Source organism: Balearica regulorum, chromosome 1 (assembly GCF_011004875.1).
Source record: "Balearica regulorum gibbericeps isolate bBalReg1 chromosome 1, bBalReg1.pri, whole genome shotgun sequence".
NCBI lineage: Eukaryota > Metazoa > Chordata > Aves > Gruiformes > Gruidae > Balearica > Balearica regulorum.
Window position 1 is genome coordinate 192,360,831 of NC_046184.1, and position 17,687 is coordinate 192,378,517.

At 39.0% G+C, this 17,687-nt stretch overlaps 1 protein-coding gene across 8 annotated transcripts in view; it reads left to right on the forward strand.

Annotated features, from left to right (window-relative positions):
- The window catches only part of DCLK1 (doublecortin like kinase 1), a 255,747-nt gene that overhangs the window by 125,331 nt on the left and 112,729 nt on the right, over positions 1-17,687 (forward strand). For all 8 annotated transcript variants that reach the window (XM_075742006.1, XM_075742007.1, XM_075742005.1 and 5 more), the window contains one exon: positions 6,734-6,833. In XM_075742006.1, coding sequence (XP_075598121.1) covers positions 6,734-6,833 — 100 coding nt within the window. The remainder of the gene's footprint in view (positions 1-6,733; positions 6,834-17,687) is intronic.

Genomic DNA, 17,687 nt, shown 5'->3' on the forward strand with positions numbered 1-17,687 from the left:
GCAGCAGCAGAGCAAGCTATTTCTGCTGAGTTTGAGTACGAAAATTCATATGGTTGTAACTATGATGGTGTCTTGCATTCATCTAATTTGGAGGGGACACGCATGTTGTTTCAGAGGCATTAATCTGCAATGTGGCCTCACAAGCCAGTTGGTAAAGACAGCGTTGCCAGTTTGAACCCCTACGGTAACATCTCCTCTTCATTTACAGAAACCACTACAGTGACATCTCCTCTTCATTTACAGAGGGCACTCTTGTAATGAGAATCTCATGATAAAATGCTGCTCTTCACTGAAAAGCTCTCACAGCTTGATGATGCAGTTGTCACCATGGAGATTTCACTCCAAAAGAAAAGAACGAATTCAGTGCTGTTCAACTCTGGAAATGTGTAGCAGATACCTCCCAATGCCTTCAGCTAAGCCATCACCTGAGGAGAGAACTTGGATCAGAAGCTGAGTGAGGAAGTACATATATGCTGATGATAAATTATATTTTTTGTAGATGACCAGATCTCAAGAAGTGGCGTGTGTGTAACGACAGATAAATGTGAAATGGCATGAATTAAAGTCTCAGAGCTTGAGCCAACAGGAAGGGAAGTAGACTTACCTTAAAAATGAAGGAAATATTCAAATGTAATGCTCTGTGAATTCCTGTTGAGGTCTAATTCCTTTCCCCTCAGAAAGGATATTTTTTGCTGTTATCCCATAGTCCACACAGAATAGGGCCAACTGAGGTTCCTCCAATTAAAAAAAATAAAATTAAATAAAATAAAAAAGGCTTGACATCAAATTTATTTAGAAACAATGAGTATTTTTCTTTCCCCTTCCTGAAAGCCTTATTGGTATGTTTGCATTTCTCATTTCACAGTAATGACCTACAGAGCAATTACACCAATATGGAATGATTAATTTCTTATTTTCCTGAAGCTGTGAAATCCTTCTGAATGAGTAACAGTTGGTTGTTTTACTGGTCTTTCTGCTAAGGGGAGCTCTGCACACTAAGGAATATATTACAAAGCAAAGCATTGGGAAAGCTAGTATGGGAAGCAACCCTATACTGGCTGGGAGATAAATGAAGTAATGTAGAAGGTCTCTTCTGTTCCTGTAATTCTCCAGGTTAAACAAGAGGTTAAACAAGACTATGTTAATACCTATACAAACAACTTGTGTGGATTTGTAAGCTCTCAGGAAAATCCATAGCTGGCACGAGGCTTCTTACTCACTGTCAGTGGTAGATGGCAGTGAAATCACTTCAGGATCTAATCTGAGGTGTTCCTCCATGAAGCAATAGACAAAGAGTGGGGAAATTGATAAAATAAGTACTGCACAGGTGGTAGTTAGTGGAAAATATAGATTGATTAAGGAGGAAAATAGAGGGAGAACATCAGTAAAGATCAATTTATATCTTAAAACAAGGAGGGACTTTGTTTTATTGGAAAAATCAGTCAGAGGAGAAGAAAAAAAAAGAGAAAAAAAGTAGAACAGGGGTATAGTGAGCTCCTTCAACACATGAAAACTAAAGAGACCTGCCTAGGAATTAAACATTGAGGCCAAGTGAACCAAAAGAAGCAGGAAAATGAAAAACAGCACTGTCATAAAACTCTTAAAACTTGACAAAAAATTAATGAGTCAGAGTCCTAAAATCATGAGTCATTTAAACAATGAGGTTTTTCCAAGGATAAAGTTCTTTTTTTAATGTCTTTTTCACCATCATGAAAATGATAATCAAACTCAAATTGAGACTGTTTCAGGTTCAAAAAGACTACTTTAAAATAGCTTTAAAACTTCCCAGCTGGCTGGCTACGGGATGAAGTCTGGAGGGCACTTGTCACTCACTCTCTGCCTGCATCCTTTTGGGTGCTCCTTCCACACCAGCTTCCTGATGCTCCTCTGTCAGCCTCGGTGTGCACTCCTGCCTTGCAGCTCTCTTCCCTCCTCTGCACCTCATGTTTTCCTTTTGCCATCCTTCATTTCTCTTTCTCTTTTCAAAAAACCCCTATAACCCCTTATCACTTGAGTTCTCCTTATATCCTTCTGCATCTTTTTTTGTTTTACCACCTCATTTCTTTGTCCTCACTTTTCTTTCCAGCTCTCCAACAGCTGTGGTGCCTGAGGGCACCCCAGCTTGAGTTTTTCTCATTGTTCATCCAAAATAGCTTTCAGCTTTGAGTCTAATTAAGTTCTTGTTATTAAAAGAACACAAACACACAGAACACCTCCCTCCTTTTCTTTCCAAGAACCCAGCATTATGAAAATTGTAACAAAAATGTGAGAGTTAGTAATGCTGGTGGTGGTGGTGTACTGTGCTGGTGCTGTGAACTATTCCTGAATGCAGAGGAAAATTTGAGTTTCCGATTCTTTTTTATTTAAAAATTTCAAGGTCGGTATTACCTTGATATGTGGTCAACTTTAGAACAATATGAAAGTATTTGATTTGCTGTGGCTGACATAGGTAAAAAATTTTGTTCTGGGGTTTGTGGGGTTTTTTTGTTTGTGATGGTTTTAAAACATGAATTCAAAAAGGTCCCTGACCCCACTATAGCCTGAATACAGCAATTATAAAAGATGATTTAATCTGTAGTTTTCATTTCATGCTTTTAGAGGAAGGATTGATTCAATCTCTCCTTCCCTCTTCTCCCTCTCCCTCTCTTCCCCTCTGCCTGTCCCTCTCTTTTCCTTCCGTTCCCCCTTCCCTCTCTCCCTCCCTCTGCACCTCCTCCACACCACTCCTGACTGCTCTTTCCCACTTACGGTGAAGGAATGAAACCAGGTAAAGGCTCTACAAGCTGCTCTTCTCACTCTCGGGTCATCTGTGCTCCAAAACGTAAAGCATAATTTCTCGCATCTTTTGTAGATATAAGAAAGAGGGTCTCCATAACAAAGTTACCAACTTCAAAGAGGTGAATATTAAGAGCTTAAATGTTTCCCGCCAGTTCGGGAAAACAAAAGGCTCCATGATAGTTCGGTGATTTCTCATTGGTTCCAGGTACTCCCCTGTTTTAAAAAAGAAAGAAAAGTGAAGGTAATTTTTAACGTGCCCATAGTGTCCGTGCTGTGGTGCAAAGCCAGTCCTGAGGCTGAGCTGGAAGCCAAGTTTGCTGCTGCTCCCTGTTCTGCTTCTGGGGCAGTTCCGCTGATGTGGCTCCAGCTCTGCCGGTGGAGCCCCCTGCCCCGCTGGGCTTCTGGCGAAAGGGCCACACCAATGCCTGAGATATGACATGATCTGGAGTTCTTCCTAGGCAGACACCTCTGTCTCCCCCTGGACGAGCATGTGAGATTCTTAAGTTGTTTACTAGGACAAGGATTTGTGGGGAATCCAAGCTTCAGCTTGTACAACTTGCTCAGGTGAGTTTAGGCATGACAAATTCTTCTGCTTCTCCTGTTTTGCATCAAGTGTGTACAGGTCAGCTAGTCTTTTTTATGTGACTTGCATATTGCCCGAAGCCTATATTAGTGATCAATTTTATTTGCAGCTGCTTGTCGTCTTTCTTGCTACCGATGCAAAGGACTGTAATGCCTGAGACCCCCCGGCCTCTGGTGATGGTACTGTTATTTATTCGTTCCCCTAACAGTGTACAACAGACACCATTCACTTTAAATATCACTTCTTCACCAGAAAGTCTTTTGTTTACAAGTATTACAGTATATTTAGGACCAGGTGTGTGGTAGAAAACATTTTTTTTTCAGTTTCTTTTTCCTGAAGGTGTATGTTTGATGGCTCCTGCAGAGACATTGTTGTCCCTGCTGTGAGAAATGTCCTTGTGGAATATGAAAGATAAAAACTTATTTGTGAAAGAGAAGAAGAAGATGGATTCTGTGGCTTGAAAACAACAAAAACATTCAGGAAGGCTTTTGTAATTCACTGTTTTAAAAATTGACTAATTTTAAAGCTGATCATGTGCAACAGAGCACAGAGGCCTCTTTAAGCACTGGCACAGTCCAGTAAGGGTGATACAAATCCTTGATCTTCTAAACTATAACTTTTGAGGAGCTGTGTTCTCCAGAAGTGAAAATGGGTAATAAAAAGCAGGTCCTGTTGCTTAGCTGATGACTGAGTGTGAATAGAAAGTGCTTGCAGATTTTTCTCTGAAAATGCCTGAGAGGGAGTGCTATATATTTGTTAGATGTCTTCTGGAAAGGCACTTTGGTGTAACCTTTGTGGGGTGTGAGCTGGGGAACAGAGCGAGTCAGGGGTGCTGAGACAGAAAGGATGGAAAATGCAGACAGTGAAGGACATCTCAAGGCTTCCAATAAATGATATAAAAAGACACTGGAAGCCTGAAGAGAAGTTATTCCGGAGGGGGATGGGTTTGGAAGGAACTCATGCTGTTGCTATGAGCTTTCTAGGAGGTAGATATATAATTCCCAAATTAATAAAATCTCAGGAGGCAAGAAAAACTGTAAGAAATACATGTAGTTTTACATACAGAGTAGGAGACTGAGAGCATGGAGAAAAGAGGCAAACGTAAGAACACTTTAAATTATAAGCACAAAGTTTAATGAAAAACAAGAATATCTAAGTACAAATTATTTTTCTATTGTGCTAATCATGTTTTCTTTCACATTTGCATATAAATTGCACTGATTGAACCTGAGATGCTTTAAATATTGGCGTAGTTGAGCCTGGTTAGGTGTTGCTACTTCCATTTTAATGTCTTGTTTAGGCTTAAATGAGACCCTGTTAACTGTGCAGAGCCAAGCATTTCTGAGTTTTCTTAAATCCATACAATTTTTTTATTCAAATATGAACTTAATTTTCATTCATGCTTGTAAAAATATCTCAACTTTGTGCCCAGGGTTGCGTATTATTTGTTCAGTTCTAATACTCTGTTTAGTATAAACACAAACGTAAAGGTTATCACTCCCCAGAAGTGTGGCAAACTTGGGAGGCAAACAGGAAATCACAGGATTTTTAATGTCGTTCTGCAAATTAGTAGTTTTGTGCATGCTGTGGGAGAGGTGGCAATTTCAGAGGAACTTGACTGAAGGGAAGAGATGTTTGAAGCTTGGTGGGAGTATGGGGTGGGAAGATAGGCAGGATATGTTTTGTGGACAAAAAAAATAAAAAAAGATGGGAAGTAAATGAGTTTATATAAAGGTTGCTGAGGCTGATACGCTAATAGAACATAAACTGAGTAGGAACATTGTAAAAAGCTCCATCAAATATTTACATTTTTGATGTTGGTGCTCAGGTACTGTGTAGTGTTAAGTTGACAATGTTGACTGGAATAGGGTTGTGCATTTTTTAATGGAGGGGTAATTTTGGGACCACTTTTGTTTCTTTTGGGATATTTATTTCATCTATTTCTTCTTCTCTTGAATTTCTCTTTTCTTCAGCTGCTACTGCTCTACCATTAAAATAGTTTTAATGACAAATCTTACTCTGCAAGCATGTACCATTATTTTTCTTCCTTAACATTTTTCTAGCATAGAGGCTCGTAACTGTTGTAGATGCCAAAGTCTTCAGGCATGTTTCCAAGAAGCATGATATGAATTTTATAACCCCTAGACACCAGTCACTGCAGGTTGAGGGGGATGGGGGCTTGTTTTTATGCCAAAGTCTGGCAAAGTCTGTCTAATCTCATTAGCTAATTCTTTCACTTGTGTTTTTGTAGGCTTTAACTGCTGACTTTTCCCCTTCCCTCCCCCCACTTTTTATGAGGAGGGTGGTCTGGTTCAGCTGGACTGTTCTCAACTATTTTGTCAATTTTTAGAAATTCTTTATGTGTTACTTTCCTGTCTGTACACTGTTGACTTGAAACTCTGTGAAATTATCCTGTTCAAACATTGGTGCACTATTTATTTACAAAACATTATATAAAATAAGCAAACATAGACTTTTAAAATCTTCTTGTAAATGTGAAACAGGAACAGAGCTTATAATATTGTTTTCCAAGTGTCTTTGTTTTTCTAAAGGTAGTCTGATACCTAATTTGTTTTTTAAAATCTGTCAAAACTGGATCAGTAAGTCTAAAGTCAGGTTTTTGGAAAGTTACTGATTTTTCTTTAAGAGCATTAGTAAAAATAGTCATATGACTGGAAACATTAAACTGTTAAGTAGTGCCTTGTGAACTAAAAGCTGTTGTAAGGAAGTCTCACATATAGACATAAAACTACACCAGCGTAATCCTGACTATAAATATTTGGGACTAGAAAGGGATTCTTCTTTTACTCAGTACTAGAAGAATCATTCCCAGCTCACCTGTTTGTTCAGCTTGGTGCCTTCAAAGATGCTTCACAGCGGCTCTGCTGGTGGAGATGAAGTGGGGGTGTGATGGAGACTCAGTTCACCCATATGAGTTTCATTCCTTGTACAGGAGATTTTGCTGAAATAACTACATTTAATTCTGCATACAAAGCTGTAACCTCGTTTCAGGGCAGTCAAAAGGTAGAAATTTGGGCTCAAAAGCAAATTAATTATCCACCAACTGCTGAATGGTGCCTCGTGCGTAAACAAAAGGCATTTACCTCATACCCTATTGATGCATCATGTAATAAATGTGAGTTATGGGGTTTTTGTCTTATCTCTCTCTTCCTGCAGTGTCCATAAAAGTGTTTCTCACTTGTAACAGATGGTCAGAGCACAGCTTTGAAATTTATCTGGATATGAAGCCCTGTTGATTCCATTAAAAGTGAAGAGTTTTCATGCAGAGGGAGACAAGGAGGGATTTATTGTTCTTACAATTCTGATGATGAGGTATTTCATACAATGCCTTCCTTTCCTTTTTGCTTGCAGGTGATGTGCCTTCAGGATTTCTTTGGCGATGATGACATTTTTATTGCATGTGGACCAGAAAAGTTCCGTTACCAGGATGATTTCTTGCTGGATGAAAGTGGTAAGAAGATGTCTTTTTTAAACTGTTTACAACCAAAGTAGAGGGCAGGTTTCCATATCATGCTAATTAAGCCAAAACTGTATCACCTAAATTGATTTCAGAAAGAGGATAAATATATTTATTCTTTAAATTCTGAATATGGAAAATAAAAGGTAACTGAAAGCAACAACAAAGCTGCCAACGGAAACGTATCTGCTTATGCAGCATAAAACTTTATGTCAGTCTGAATTTCATATACCATAGGAAATAGTAATGTGTTTGGTGGAATCCTATTTTGCAAGGTCTTTCTTAGTGTTTTGTCTTTATTTTCTCTTTGAATTTATTCAGCTTTATCACAATCTTTCAACCTCATAGTTCTTACAATTGAGATTTAGATAATGCTTCACAGGTAGTATGATAAAGGAAGATAGGTACAATTCTGTATGGAAGATAAATACAATCAGCAAATGCAGACAAAGTCATCTGAGAAAATTCAGGGAGTTCTGAGACTGACTAATACAATAATGTAATCAATGTATGTAATCCTCTAAGGAAAATGCATGTTTGATTTGCAAATACCTTTATTGTTACAAAGAATAGTCCTAACTTAGAAACCACAGTAGTAAGAAAAATAGCTATAAGCTTTGTGCATCTGAGGAAAAAAAAAAAAAAAAAAGAGCTACCACTAAATTGAGTTTATTTTTGTGTAGAGCAAGACCCAGAAAAAGTTTTATTCACCCTGCACTCTCTCTCAGTCCAGGGTATGTTTATAATCCACTAGTATCAACTCCTTTCTCCTTTTATCTTTTTTGCAAAATATCAAAGGTCTCAAAGAACAGCTGACTGAAAAATCAGTCAAAAAAGAATTTATTACAGTAGCAACTACTTCATAATCACCGTGTGCGTGCTTGTTTAACGTCACCACTTCACCACTGGTTTTGATGCAAATATACATTCAAAATGAAAGATAGTGCAATTGTATTTCCCTGACTGACCTGTGGAACTGGAAGGCTTCGTGGTTTACCTGGATCCAGACAAATGCTCCATTAGCTTGTGCAGGAGCCGAAGAAGCCAGCTTGCACAGACCTTATGTTGTGAGCTGAAGGATGAGTCTGAAAAAGAAGGTATCTTTACTGCTGGGCAAGGGAATGACATTTTATATCAGTCACAGACAGAAGCAAGAACACATTCTGCCTTCCTCTAGAGGACCTTGTAATATGGAAGTAAAAATCAAGTAGTGCATCAGATTTGCTCTTTGCAATAATTAAATTGCTGTAGTTGCCTCTAAGGTAAAATGTACTAAATGTGGAAAAGTAACTTTTGCCACCTTTAGGACAGGAATTAGAAAGGTAAGGGGGACATATTTGGCAGCAGGTGAGTTTCCCAGGTGGCGATGTGGCCAGCATAAGCCGTCCTTGCCTTTAGTGAGAGGAGAGCCAGGTAGATGACTGCACAGTCTGGATTCACTGATATCTCTTACCTGAAAGAAGACACTGGTGGCTGCCCGATGTCTCCTCACAGTGAAACCTGTGGCAGTTTTCCCAGAGCTGACTCAGGGAGAAGCACTGACAGCAGACTTGTCTAAATCCCTTTTTGAAGCACATAGCTCTGTTTTTGGAGGTCTCATGTTAAAGTACAGACATGGCCTGACTCTGCCTAGCTTTTATTTGTCTGACATACAGCATCATCTCTTTGAGTAAGCACTATCTTTCTCTGGAACACTGGTGTTTAAAACCATATTATTCTGAGCTGAAAAAAAACCACCCAAGCTTAAAATCTCAGCTGAAAATACAATTTTAGCAATTTGTTGTGGTGTTTGCTTTTCTACTAGGTGAAGATTCAGTGAACATTGACTGTTTTGACTGTACAAGTGAAGAAAGAGCAAAAAATCAGACTCCGGATTATGTCTCGAATTCCTTTGTGAAGTGTACATCAACTTTATTCTTTGTTTTGGGGGAAGTTTGGTATCAGAAAATTTGTTTAGGTTTCTTGCCATTAATAGCTGATGTACCAACTGATAATAGATTTAGTCAGCCTTCTCAAGGCAGGAGCAAGATTTGGAGAGAGAATTAAAAAACAACTGAGCTTTTAGCTTATTTTGCTTGGCAAATGAAGTTTGTGTGATCACACTGTGTATCTGTGTGTTCCTCATAGTTAATCTAAGAACATTAAAATTATTAGCAAGTGCTGTCCAACTGTGCAAGGCTTGGAAAGCCGGTTGCTTCCCTGAAAAGCAACTTGAAGTAACACTGTGCTAGTCTCTGTCACTACATCCCTCCAGGGTTCCCCATTTTCAGCCAGATGATGAGAATAACACTTAAGATGTTGCAGCTTAAGGAGTAAAAAAAAAAAAGCAAAATTTGAAGGTGGGAAAGAAAAGTAGAGAGAATAAATACTTAAACAATCAGGGTTCTGGGCTTTTGGGAATTACTTACCAGGGAGGAAGAATGCCCTTGTTCTGTGGTCTAGGTTCAGAGCTCCTGATACTAGAGGTGAGCAAGAGACAAAGTTTCTGGGATTGGAAAACCAGTCACCTGTACTGGGATTCATTTTAGCTAACACTAGGTATCAAGAGAGCAGGTACCTGCCACTGAGTCAGTCCCACTAGGTTTCTTACCCAGTAAATAAAACTGAGACCTATTGACAAAGTAGATGGTAGATGTTTGATTGGCTCAGTTGAAGGTCGATGTTTAGAACAGTTCCTGTGAATTATGCTCCAGAAATGCCTGGATGCTTTTGTAAAGGGATCTACACGCCTGATTTAGCTGTTCTTATCTACATAGTTTTTCTCTAAAGTTGTTTAAAAAACTTTTAGAATGCCATTAATTCCACCCCATCAGAAAGGAAAAGTCTAAAGACTCATCAGTCTACACTATTTCTAGTTGTCTTTCGTTGTCTGGCTCCCATGGCTTGCTCCTAGCACAAGGTAACACTTTCTAAAAACCATAGAATCAGAAATTTAGAAAAATCAGTAAATCAGTCTCCCTGTCTAAGTGTGAGATTAACATTCCCTATTTCATTTCTGACATACTTGTCTAACATGCCCCTTTAACGCCTCTGATGAGGAGGAATCTGTAACCTCCTGAGACATTCTATGCCAGTGGTGAACTCTCCTTGCTGTTTTTCAGCTATCTTACCCCAGATTCCCTTGCTATAAATGAAGTCCACTGCTATTTTTCTTATCTGCTATGAACATGGAGCGCAGATGATTCCTTTCTCTTTGAAAAATCTGTGGACTGCCATTGAGCCTCATCAATTTTCTCTTCTTTAGGCTGAACAATTAGTTCATCCTTTTATTGCTTTGACTTCAAGCTCAAACCTGTCCTTGAAAGAGGGAGTGTGCTCCTTCTTTGTATCATCTCCTTTCTCTGTTTTATGTCTTTCAGGAAGAGGCATTGCATGTCCCCTTGGCAATCAGTTAAGAAAAGTCACTTAATTAGGGATCCATCAAAGAGCAAAACAAGCAGTCAGCACTATAAGTTGCAGTTTTTTCTCTCTTCCTTGATGTACAGATGGTTTTCATATTAAGCACACTGTTTATTGCATGAAATACAGAATCAATAGATACCAGCCCCATTGTAATTCCTAGCAATCATCTCCATATCTGACCTAATTGGTCGATATGATAGCCACACATACTTCCATCAAGAGAACTGCAGATGGGACATGAAGATGCATGGGAATGACCATAAAATTGAGAAGTAAAGACTCCTTGTTTGTCAAGCATTAGTGGCGATGCTATTTTCATAGAAACTTTTTGTGGGAAATGTAAACACAAAAACATTGTATTAATGAAACACACATTACATCAGCCAGCTTGTAAGAAGAAAAATTCCTCAGCATAGAATATGGCAGTGGCTGCTTCAGGCATTGTTAGCTTGCAGTTCTGGAAACTTTCCCAGAAATCCCAGGTTTTCTTTAACTGATGGTGGTTCAATTTTCAAAGAGAAGAAGTCAGAGGATGCTTTTCTGTAGCCCTAAGCTGCGTGTTGGCAGAGATTAGGGTTTAAGGGCCACACTCACAAAAATATTTACAATCAGCTATTATTTAGGCACCTAAATAGGATTTGGCAATGTAAATAACTCATAGGATTGGCCCTAAATGAGAACATGTCCTTGGCTTGTACAGGTATTTCTTTCTTAGCACTGTAAAACATGAGAGTTTTGAAGGCTGGTGATATCAGACTTAATTTTTTAAAAATTAAATTATTTTTTATGTTTAGTTAATATTGTTTGAGAGCTTTGGAAACTTAAGAGTCACCCAAACCGAAGTATGACAAACTTCATCACATACTGAGATGCATCATGTAAAAAGGCTGCAATCTCACTGACCAAAGCCAGTGTCTGCCTCCAAGCAGAGTGTAACCAACATAGAATGTCTGGATGTGAAAACAACTGCAGATCGCTTGTCAAGAGCATATATTACTGTTGTGGAAACAATGACGAGAATGACTCTCTTCTAGGGGAAAATTAAGACTGGAATCTTTGAAACCTAATTTCACTTTGACTTTGCTGGCCTGTGTTAGTCCTCAGCTCAGCATCTCTGTGCCAGCAGTGTTACTGCTTCATCTTGCCAGCAACAGACAACTTGCCAGGAAAATCTGAGTCCTGTGGCGTCCGCACACGTGCGTGTGCGCATGGAGGCATGCACACGCATCTGATTCAGTAACTGCCGTTAAGGTCAGGAGTATCATGTTTATGCCTGTTAATAACTGTCAGGTTTCTGTAACCCCGATTACTCTGTCCTTCCTAAAAGAGGGAGGAAGGGGAAATCAGTTATAGTCCTCGTCTACCCTGATTTATAGGACAGAAACTGATGTGTTAAGCAGCTTTTGGCTGGACTTAGGAGTGGAGAGTAGGCTGGCTGACTTACTCTGCTCTCATCAAAAACTCGTGCTTTGGCAATTGGAAAGTAATGGTGGGTTCTGGGGACTTTGAGATATAACTTTGCTTTCAACAGAGGCATAAATATAAAGTGTTCCAGTGCAGTGTGATATTTTCAAATGTCAACAACTGCTGGGCCTTGGAGACAGATATTCTGTGTATGGGGCAGAAACAAACGAAGGCAGGAGGAACCACTCCTCTGGCTATAAGTACCATTTAGACTAATGGTTCAGGAAGGGCGGAAGAAAAGAAGCTGTTTTCCTGTGGATTTGCATCCAATGCCCCCTTTATTTTCCTACTCCAAGACCTCCAGTTTCATCTCCACCCTCTCGTGGTGGTTTAGACACTTGCATGGTACCCTCAGCTCCCTCCCGCTTGGCATGCCGCCGCTTGTCCTCATTCCCTTCCTCACAGTAAGGATGTTAATGAGGGTCTCTCTTTTACCCAGCAGCATGACAGTTTCACAACTTTAACAAAACCAATGGGAATATCCCGTCACTGAGATCACCTGCATCCAGCTCCCTCCCTTGTGCACTGGCCTGCGTGCCAGGCTCGGCTCTGGATGCGTGGAAGTGCTCGGCCGTATGGTAGTGTGACTTACTTGTTTCTGTTGTGTTAAATACTAAGAACAGGCTGCTAGCATGATCATCAGGTGGCTGTTAATATAATATCATGTGGTGTTCATTAAATAAAATCTGTAGTAACGCTTGAGTCGAATGAGCTGTTCACGTGAAAAATGCATTTACAAAACTTCAGTATTTTCTGCACAGGATTTCTTTTAATATTTGGCTTTCTTATAGATATGGTTTTTATTATGTAAGCCCATTTCTTTATCTCTTGTTGGCAAGCTATTTGCTTTGAATATTCTCTACTCTGTCTCACAGGTCTACTTATTTGAGACATTGCTTCTCACCTTTCTGCCTAAGCATCTCTAGCAATGAGTTTGGTCACTTAAATCATAAATCTCTGCTCCCCCCAGCTGGCAGATTTATAGACATGAATAAGGACATTAGAGCTTTCAAGAAGATTACATATGTACTTTCCAGTCCAGATTTGCACTGAAGTGCCTCTCTCTTCTTTCCCTTTCCCCACCTCCTCACCATGCATGCATTCATATTTGCATAGTTATCACTTTTCATCAATGTTGCTATGAAAAAGTTGCCTGTATGTATAACCACGAAAAATCGTGATCGCTTAAAACTTATGAAACAGTCTTTCATTGAAACTAGCCAAACAGTAAGGCTGTGGTTGTTGTTAATTCACTCTGCTCATTGAACCAAATGTTCTTCAATATGTTTTCTGCAGTATTTGCTTTCTTTGATGTCTGTTAAAAATAGCATGAATGAAACACCATCCAATAAATTAGAACTGGTGGAAATTCCCACTTCATTTGCATAAGGAGTTTTGAGTGTGCATATTCCTTCAACATTTTTCCATGGCAAAGCTGATTTTGGATATAAAAATACTAAAACCTTTGGTCCAAAAATATCAAGCATTTCTCAATAATATGTGCATATTAATTAAATTACATTTTTATTGGGAATTTATAATATAAAACTTCAGTTTGTTTTAAATAAAAGAAAAATTGTTATTAAACATCAACAGTATTACTTTCTTAATGTACTGGAGGTTTTACTCATAACAGATAGTGTTAATATGTGGTTAATAGCAGAGTAGACAGAATGTGTTTATGGGTTTTGTATAGCTTGATATTTTTACTCTTTTATTTTATTTGCGTGTCGTAATTTCTTGAACTGAATCTTGCCAGATTTAGATTAATCAGACTGGTTCAGGAGAAAAGATTTTTTTCTTCCAACACATTTTAAGCTAGTTTCCCAAGCTATGAACATCTCACTTGTATATCCAAAGGCAAAGAGTGCAATTCCAATTTTTATAACCAGTTTTATAAACAAACTTTCAGTTCTGGGGAAGTAACACAGAAATTTGGTAGGCATAACAGGGTAGATGTTGGTACTTGAGTTCTTAATTTGACTGTCTCATATCTCTTCTTTCATGGAAGTTGTTTTATTTTACAGCCTGGGAGCCTAGTCCACAATTTGTGTAATACTCCTTTCTAGACCACAGGTTGAGTTTTGAGCTTGTACATTCAGTGTGTGTCCTCAGAAGATGGCAGCTTCCAAAATATCAGCTTCCTTTGAGTCCTTTTTAGGAGAGACTTTATCTTTTACTTTTCCAGTTCCAGTGATGATGGAAGTAGCAGCAGATAGTAGCTGTATATTATGACCCCCTCCACTGAATTTGTTAAGTAGATTGGTGACAAGTGTAGAGGAGTTTAACATCAGAGATGTTTAGAAATCACCTTTCTCACATGTTTATCTTTGTACTTTTCCTCATCTTGTTAATTAGCTTGGTGAAATGGAGTGTACAGTGTTGTCGATCTTGGCAAGTATATTTGTATTTGTATTTTTCACATTTAGCAGATCCTTTCCAATTCTAGAAACTATTAGAATCCAATATATTTCTGAAAAGATGTACCCTGTAGTCTTATTGCAGGAGATCCTTTGGGTGAGCAACATAGTTCAATTTTCTCCAGTTATTACGAGTTTGTATGAGACAGCTTCGAGATGAGTAGTTCTTGTAGCGTCAGTGCTTCATTATTCGGCTTGAGAACCTGAACAAACTGTGCCGTCTGCTAAACTGTATTAGGATGTGCCCTGGAGCCTTGCCTGTTTGTTGGGTAGGTGTGGTGGGTTGACCCTGGCTGGACACCAGGTGGCCACCAAAGCCACTCTGTCACTCCCTTCCTGAGCTGGATACGAGGGAGAAAATAAGATGGAAGAAAACTCGCGGGTCAAGATAAAGGCAGTTTAAAAAAGTAAAAGTTGCGCACGGAAGCAAAGGGAAATGAAAGGTTTGTTCTCTACTTCCCATTAGTAGGCAATGTCCAGCCACTTCCCAGGAAGCTGGGCTTCAGTACACGTAGCAGTTCCTTTGGAAGACAAATGTCATAAATAATGAATGTCCCCCCTTTCTCCTCCTTTCTCTTAGCTTTTATTGCTGAGCAGCCATCATATGGTATGGAATATCCCTTTGGTCAGTTTGGGTCAGCTGTCCTGGCTGCGTCCCCTCCCAAGATCTCACCCACCTCCAGCCTACTGGTGAGGTGGGCTGTTGGAGAGACAGCCTTGGTGCTGTGCCAGCCCTGCTCAGCAGTAGCCACACCACCGGGGTGCTACCAACACCTTGCTGGCCACCAACACACAGCACAGCGCTGTGAGGGCTGCTGTGGGGAAATTAACTCCATCCCAGCCAGACCCAATACAGTAATATGACTGTATAAGAGAGATGTTGTATTGAGATTAGACTCTACTCATCGTCAATAAAATTGGACTTATGTGTTAAATTGACCATTGTAGTTTTCTACTTCTCATATTAGAAACAGACCTTATACCTGGAGTTTTGTCATGTCTTGAGTAAGTGTGTGCACACTTTTTTAATGCCAGAGCTATCCATAGATTCTCTTATACTGGCAAAATCATTTGAGAAGAGAATAATTATTCAAAATCCAGAGTTCTTTAGCTTTTAGAAACAAGAAACTTTCTGAAGGCATATGAGGAAAATGTATTCATTAAAGACCTTTTAAAAAAAAATCTTATCAAACACAAACTGCAGTACAGCAGCTGAGAGAGAATCAAAAACAACCTGGATAATATTTCAAAGTGGTAAAAATAATAAACTGAGTACATCAGTGATAGATATTCATATTTATATACTCATACATATTTAGTGAGATGCTGTGTATACAGACACAAATATATCAAGTATAAAGGGTTTTACCATCCTGCAAATATAGCCAATCAAAGACCTCTGTATAATGGCTATGTTGGCCTGCGCCCCCAAACTGCTCATTCACGATATGTGCTGCAATAGTGGTTCAGTGCTGTTATTTTCAGAATGCGACCTACAGAAATTTCCCATTGAAAAACTTGAAAGTGTTACCTGACGGTCCAGGTTGCTTCTGTGAACAGTCACCTTTGAATAAACTTGTCTTATAGCATAGCTCCCTGCAGGAGGGCTGGATGCTAATATTATGCATAAAGTAATCTAAGGCTGAGTAATCATTAGGGAGTCTCATGTTGCCATGGAATTGAACACCCGTAGGTAGTAGGTCATGGAGCTCTGATTGGGATTCTTTTATTCCTCAGTCAGAGCTTTTTTAAAATTTTGTTCCAGAGGAGTTGTAAAACTTGGTGGTTTTTTTTCATTTGGAAGAAAATCTTCTAGGGACTCAAAATGTATTGAAGCAAGAGGGAAGCTAACTGGAGATCTCCTTCTTTTAACTGACGGACCTGGGTCAAGGAAAGTTTTTGGAAGATTGCTAGTTATTCCTAATAGAGCGGAGGGTAGTTAGAAGCCAGAGAAATTTAAATTGCTTAGGTTTTCCTGATACTCTGGAATAGGAAAGAGGAAATTTTCACAGCTACTTAAAACTGTTAAGATTGTCTAGCAAAAATGGGAAGACAACTTAAAGAGCAAGGCAGTTTCTAATGGAGACACCATGTTTAGGAACAAAAAAAATGCTGCAGGAGAAGAAATTTGATGCTTTATAAAAATTATTTCTTTACATATTCTTTCTGTTTTGCAAGCACATATTAATGTCTACAGAATAGGTGACCTGAGAAAAATGGAATAGACTGATTTTTGCACAGCAGTTGCTGTACTGCAGGGCTAAAAGATAGGATATATTGTTTTCTGCTTAAAAAAATAAATTGGGAAACCATGGGGAATACACACCAGTGAGCCTAACTTTGGGATCAAATAAATTGCTTGAAATTGTCCTTAAAAATAGAATGCTTAAATTCGTACGTAAGCATTTAATAATATAGACAAATCTACATAAATAAAACAGGATTGATTTTTTTAAAATCACTTTGGGGAGGACCGTTCTCCTGAGATTCTGCTGGGAGTCTGCTGGGATCACAGCTCAGACAGGATCCAGACAGACAGCTGTGTAGTTTTTACCAGCGGGAGAAATACTAACACATTATGAGAAGCTTTAAACTTCCTAAATGAAGATTAGAGATGAAATGCTACTAATACTAACTGGGAACATTTATTCCATTTAAATTTAGTGCTGTTAATAATAATGATATTACAGAGAAGCTGTCTTAGAGCATTAGAAGTTGTAATCGTATGTTAATTTCATTTATGTTGAATAGAAGCTTAAAAACCCACAAACCAGTCCAGCAATGAAGGGTTTTTTTATATTAAGAGAGAACACTTTGAAAAATCAAGAGAATTAGTGAGTGAGGTCTGCTGGACTTAAGAGTTTGAGACCTTGAACATTGGAGGAGGTTTGGAATTTCAACCAAAAAACAAGCCAAAAGCTGTCTTAGGTTTGCATCCAAACTCCTTTGTAAGGATCCAAACTCAGCTAACAAAAAATGGAAACCCTAAAACAAATTGGTCAGTAATGAAGTCTGCACCAAACGCGAGACATTAAAATGTTCACATAGTCACATTTGCCAAAATTATACTGATTTTGACCTTGCAAAAGAAATTAAATTAGATAAAGGTTTTACCCAGATGAGGAAAAAAACCAAACCAAACCAAAACACAACAACAAACAAACCACTGTGAACTGAAGTCATGATACAGTGTCATAATGACAGATCTGCAGTTTCAATACTTTGGCCTCTCGCTCACTCTTCCCACATCCCTGGTGGGATGTGGAGGAGAATCAGAAGAAAATGGTAAAACTTGTGGGTGGGTTGGAATAAGGACAGTTTACTAGGACAGCAAAGGAAGAGGAAAATAACAACAAGACTAATAAAAGAGTATACAAAGCGGGCGATACAGAATGCAATTTGCTCACTGCCTGGAACCTGATGCCCAGCCTGTCCCCGAGCAGTGACTGTTTGCTGGCCAGCTCTGCTCTTTATGTACTGAGCATGACGTCATATGGTATGGGATATCCCTTTGGCTAGTTTGGGTCAGCTGTCCTGGCTGGGTCCCCTCCCAGCTTCCTGT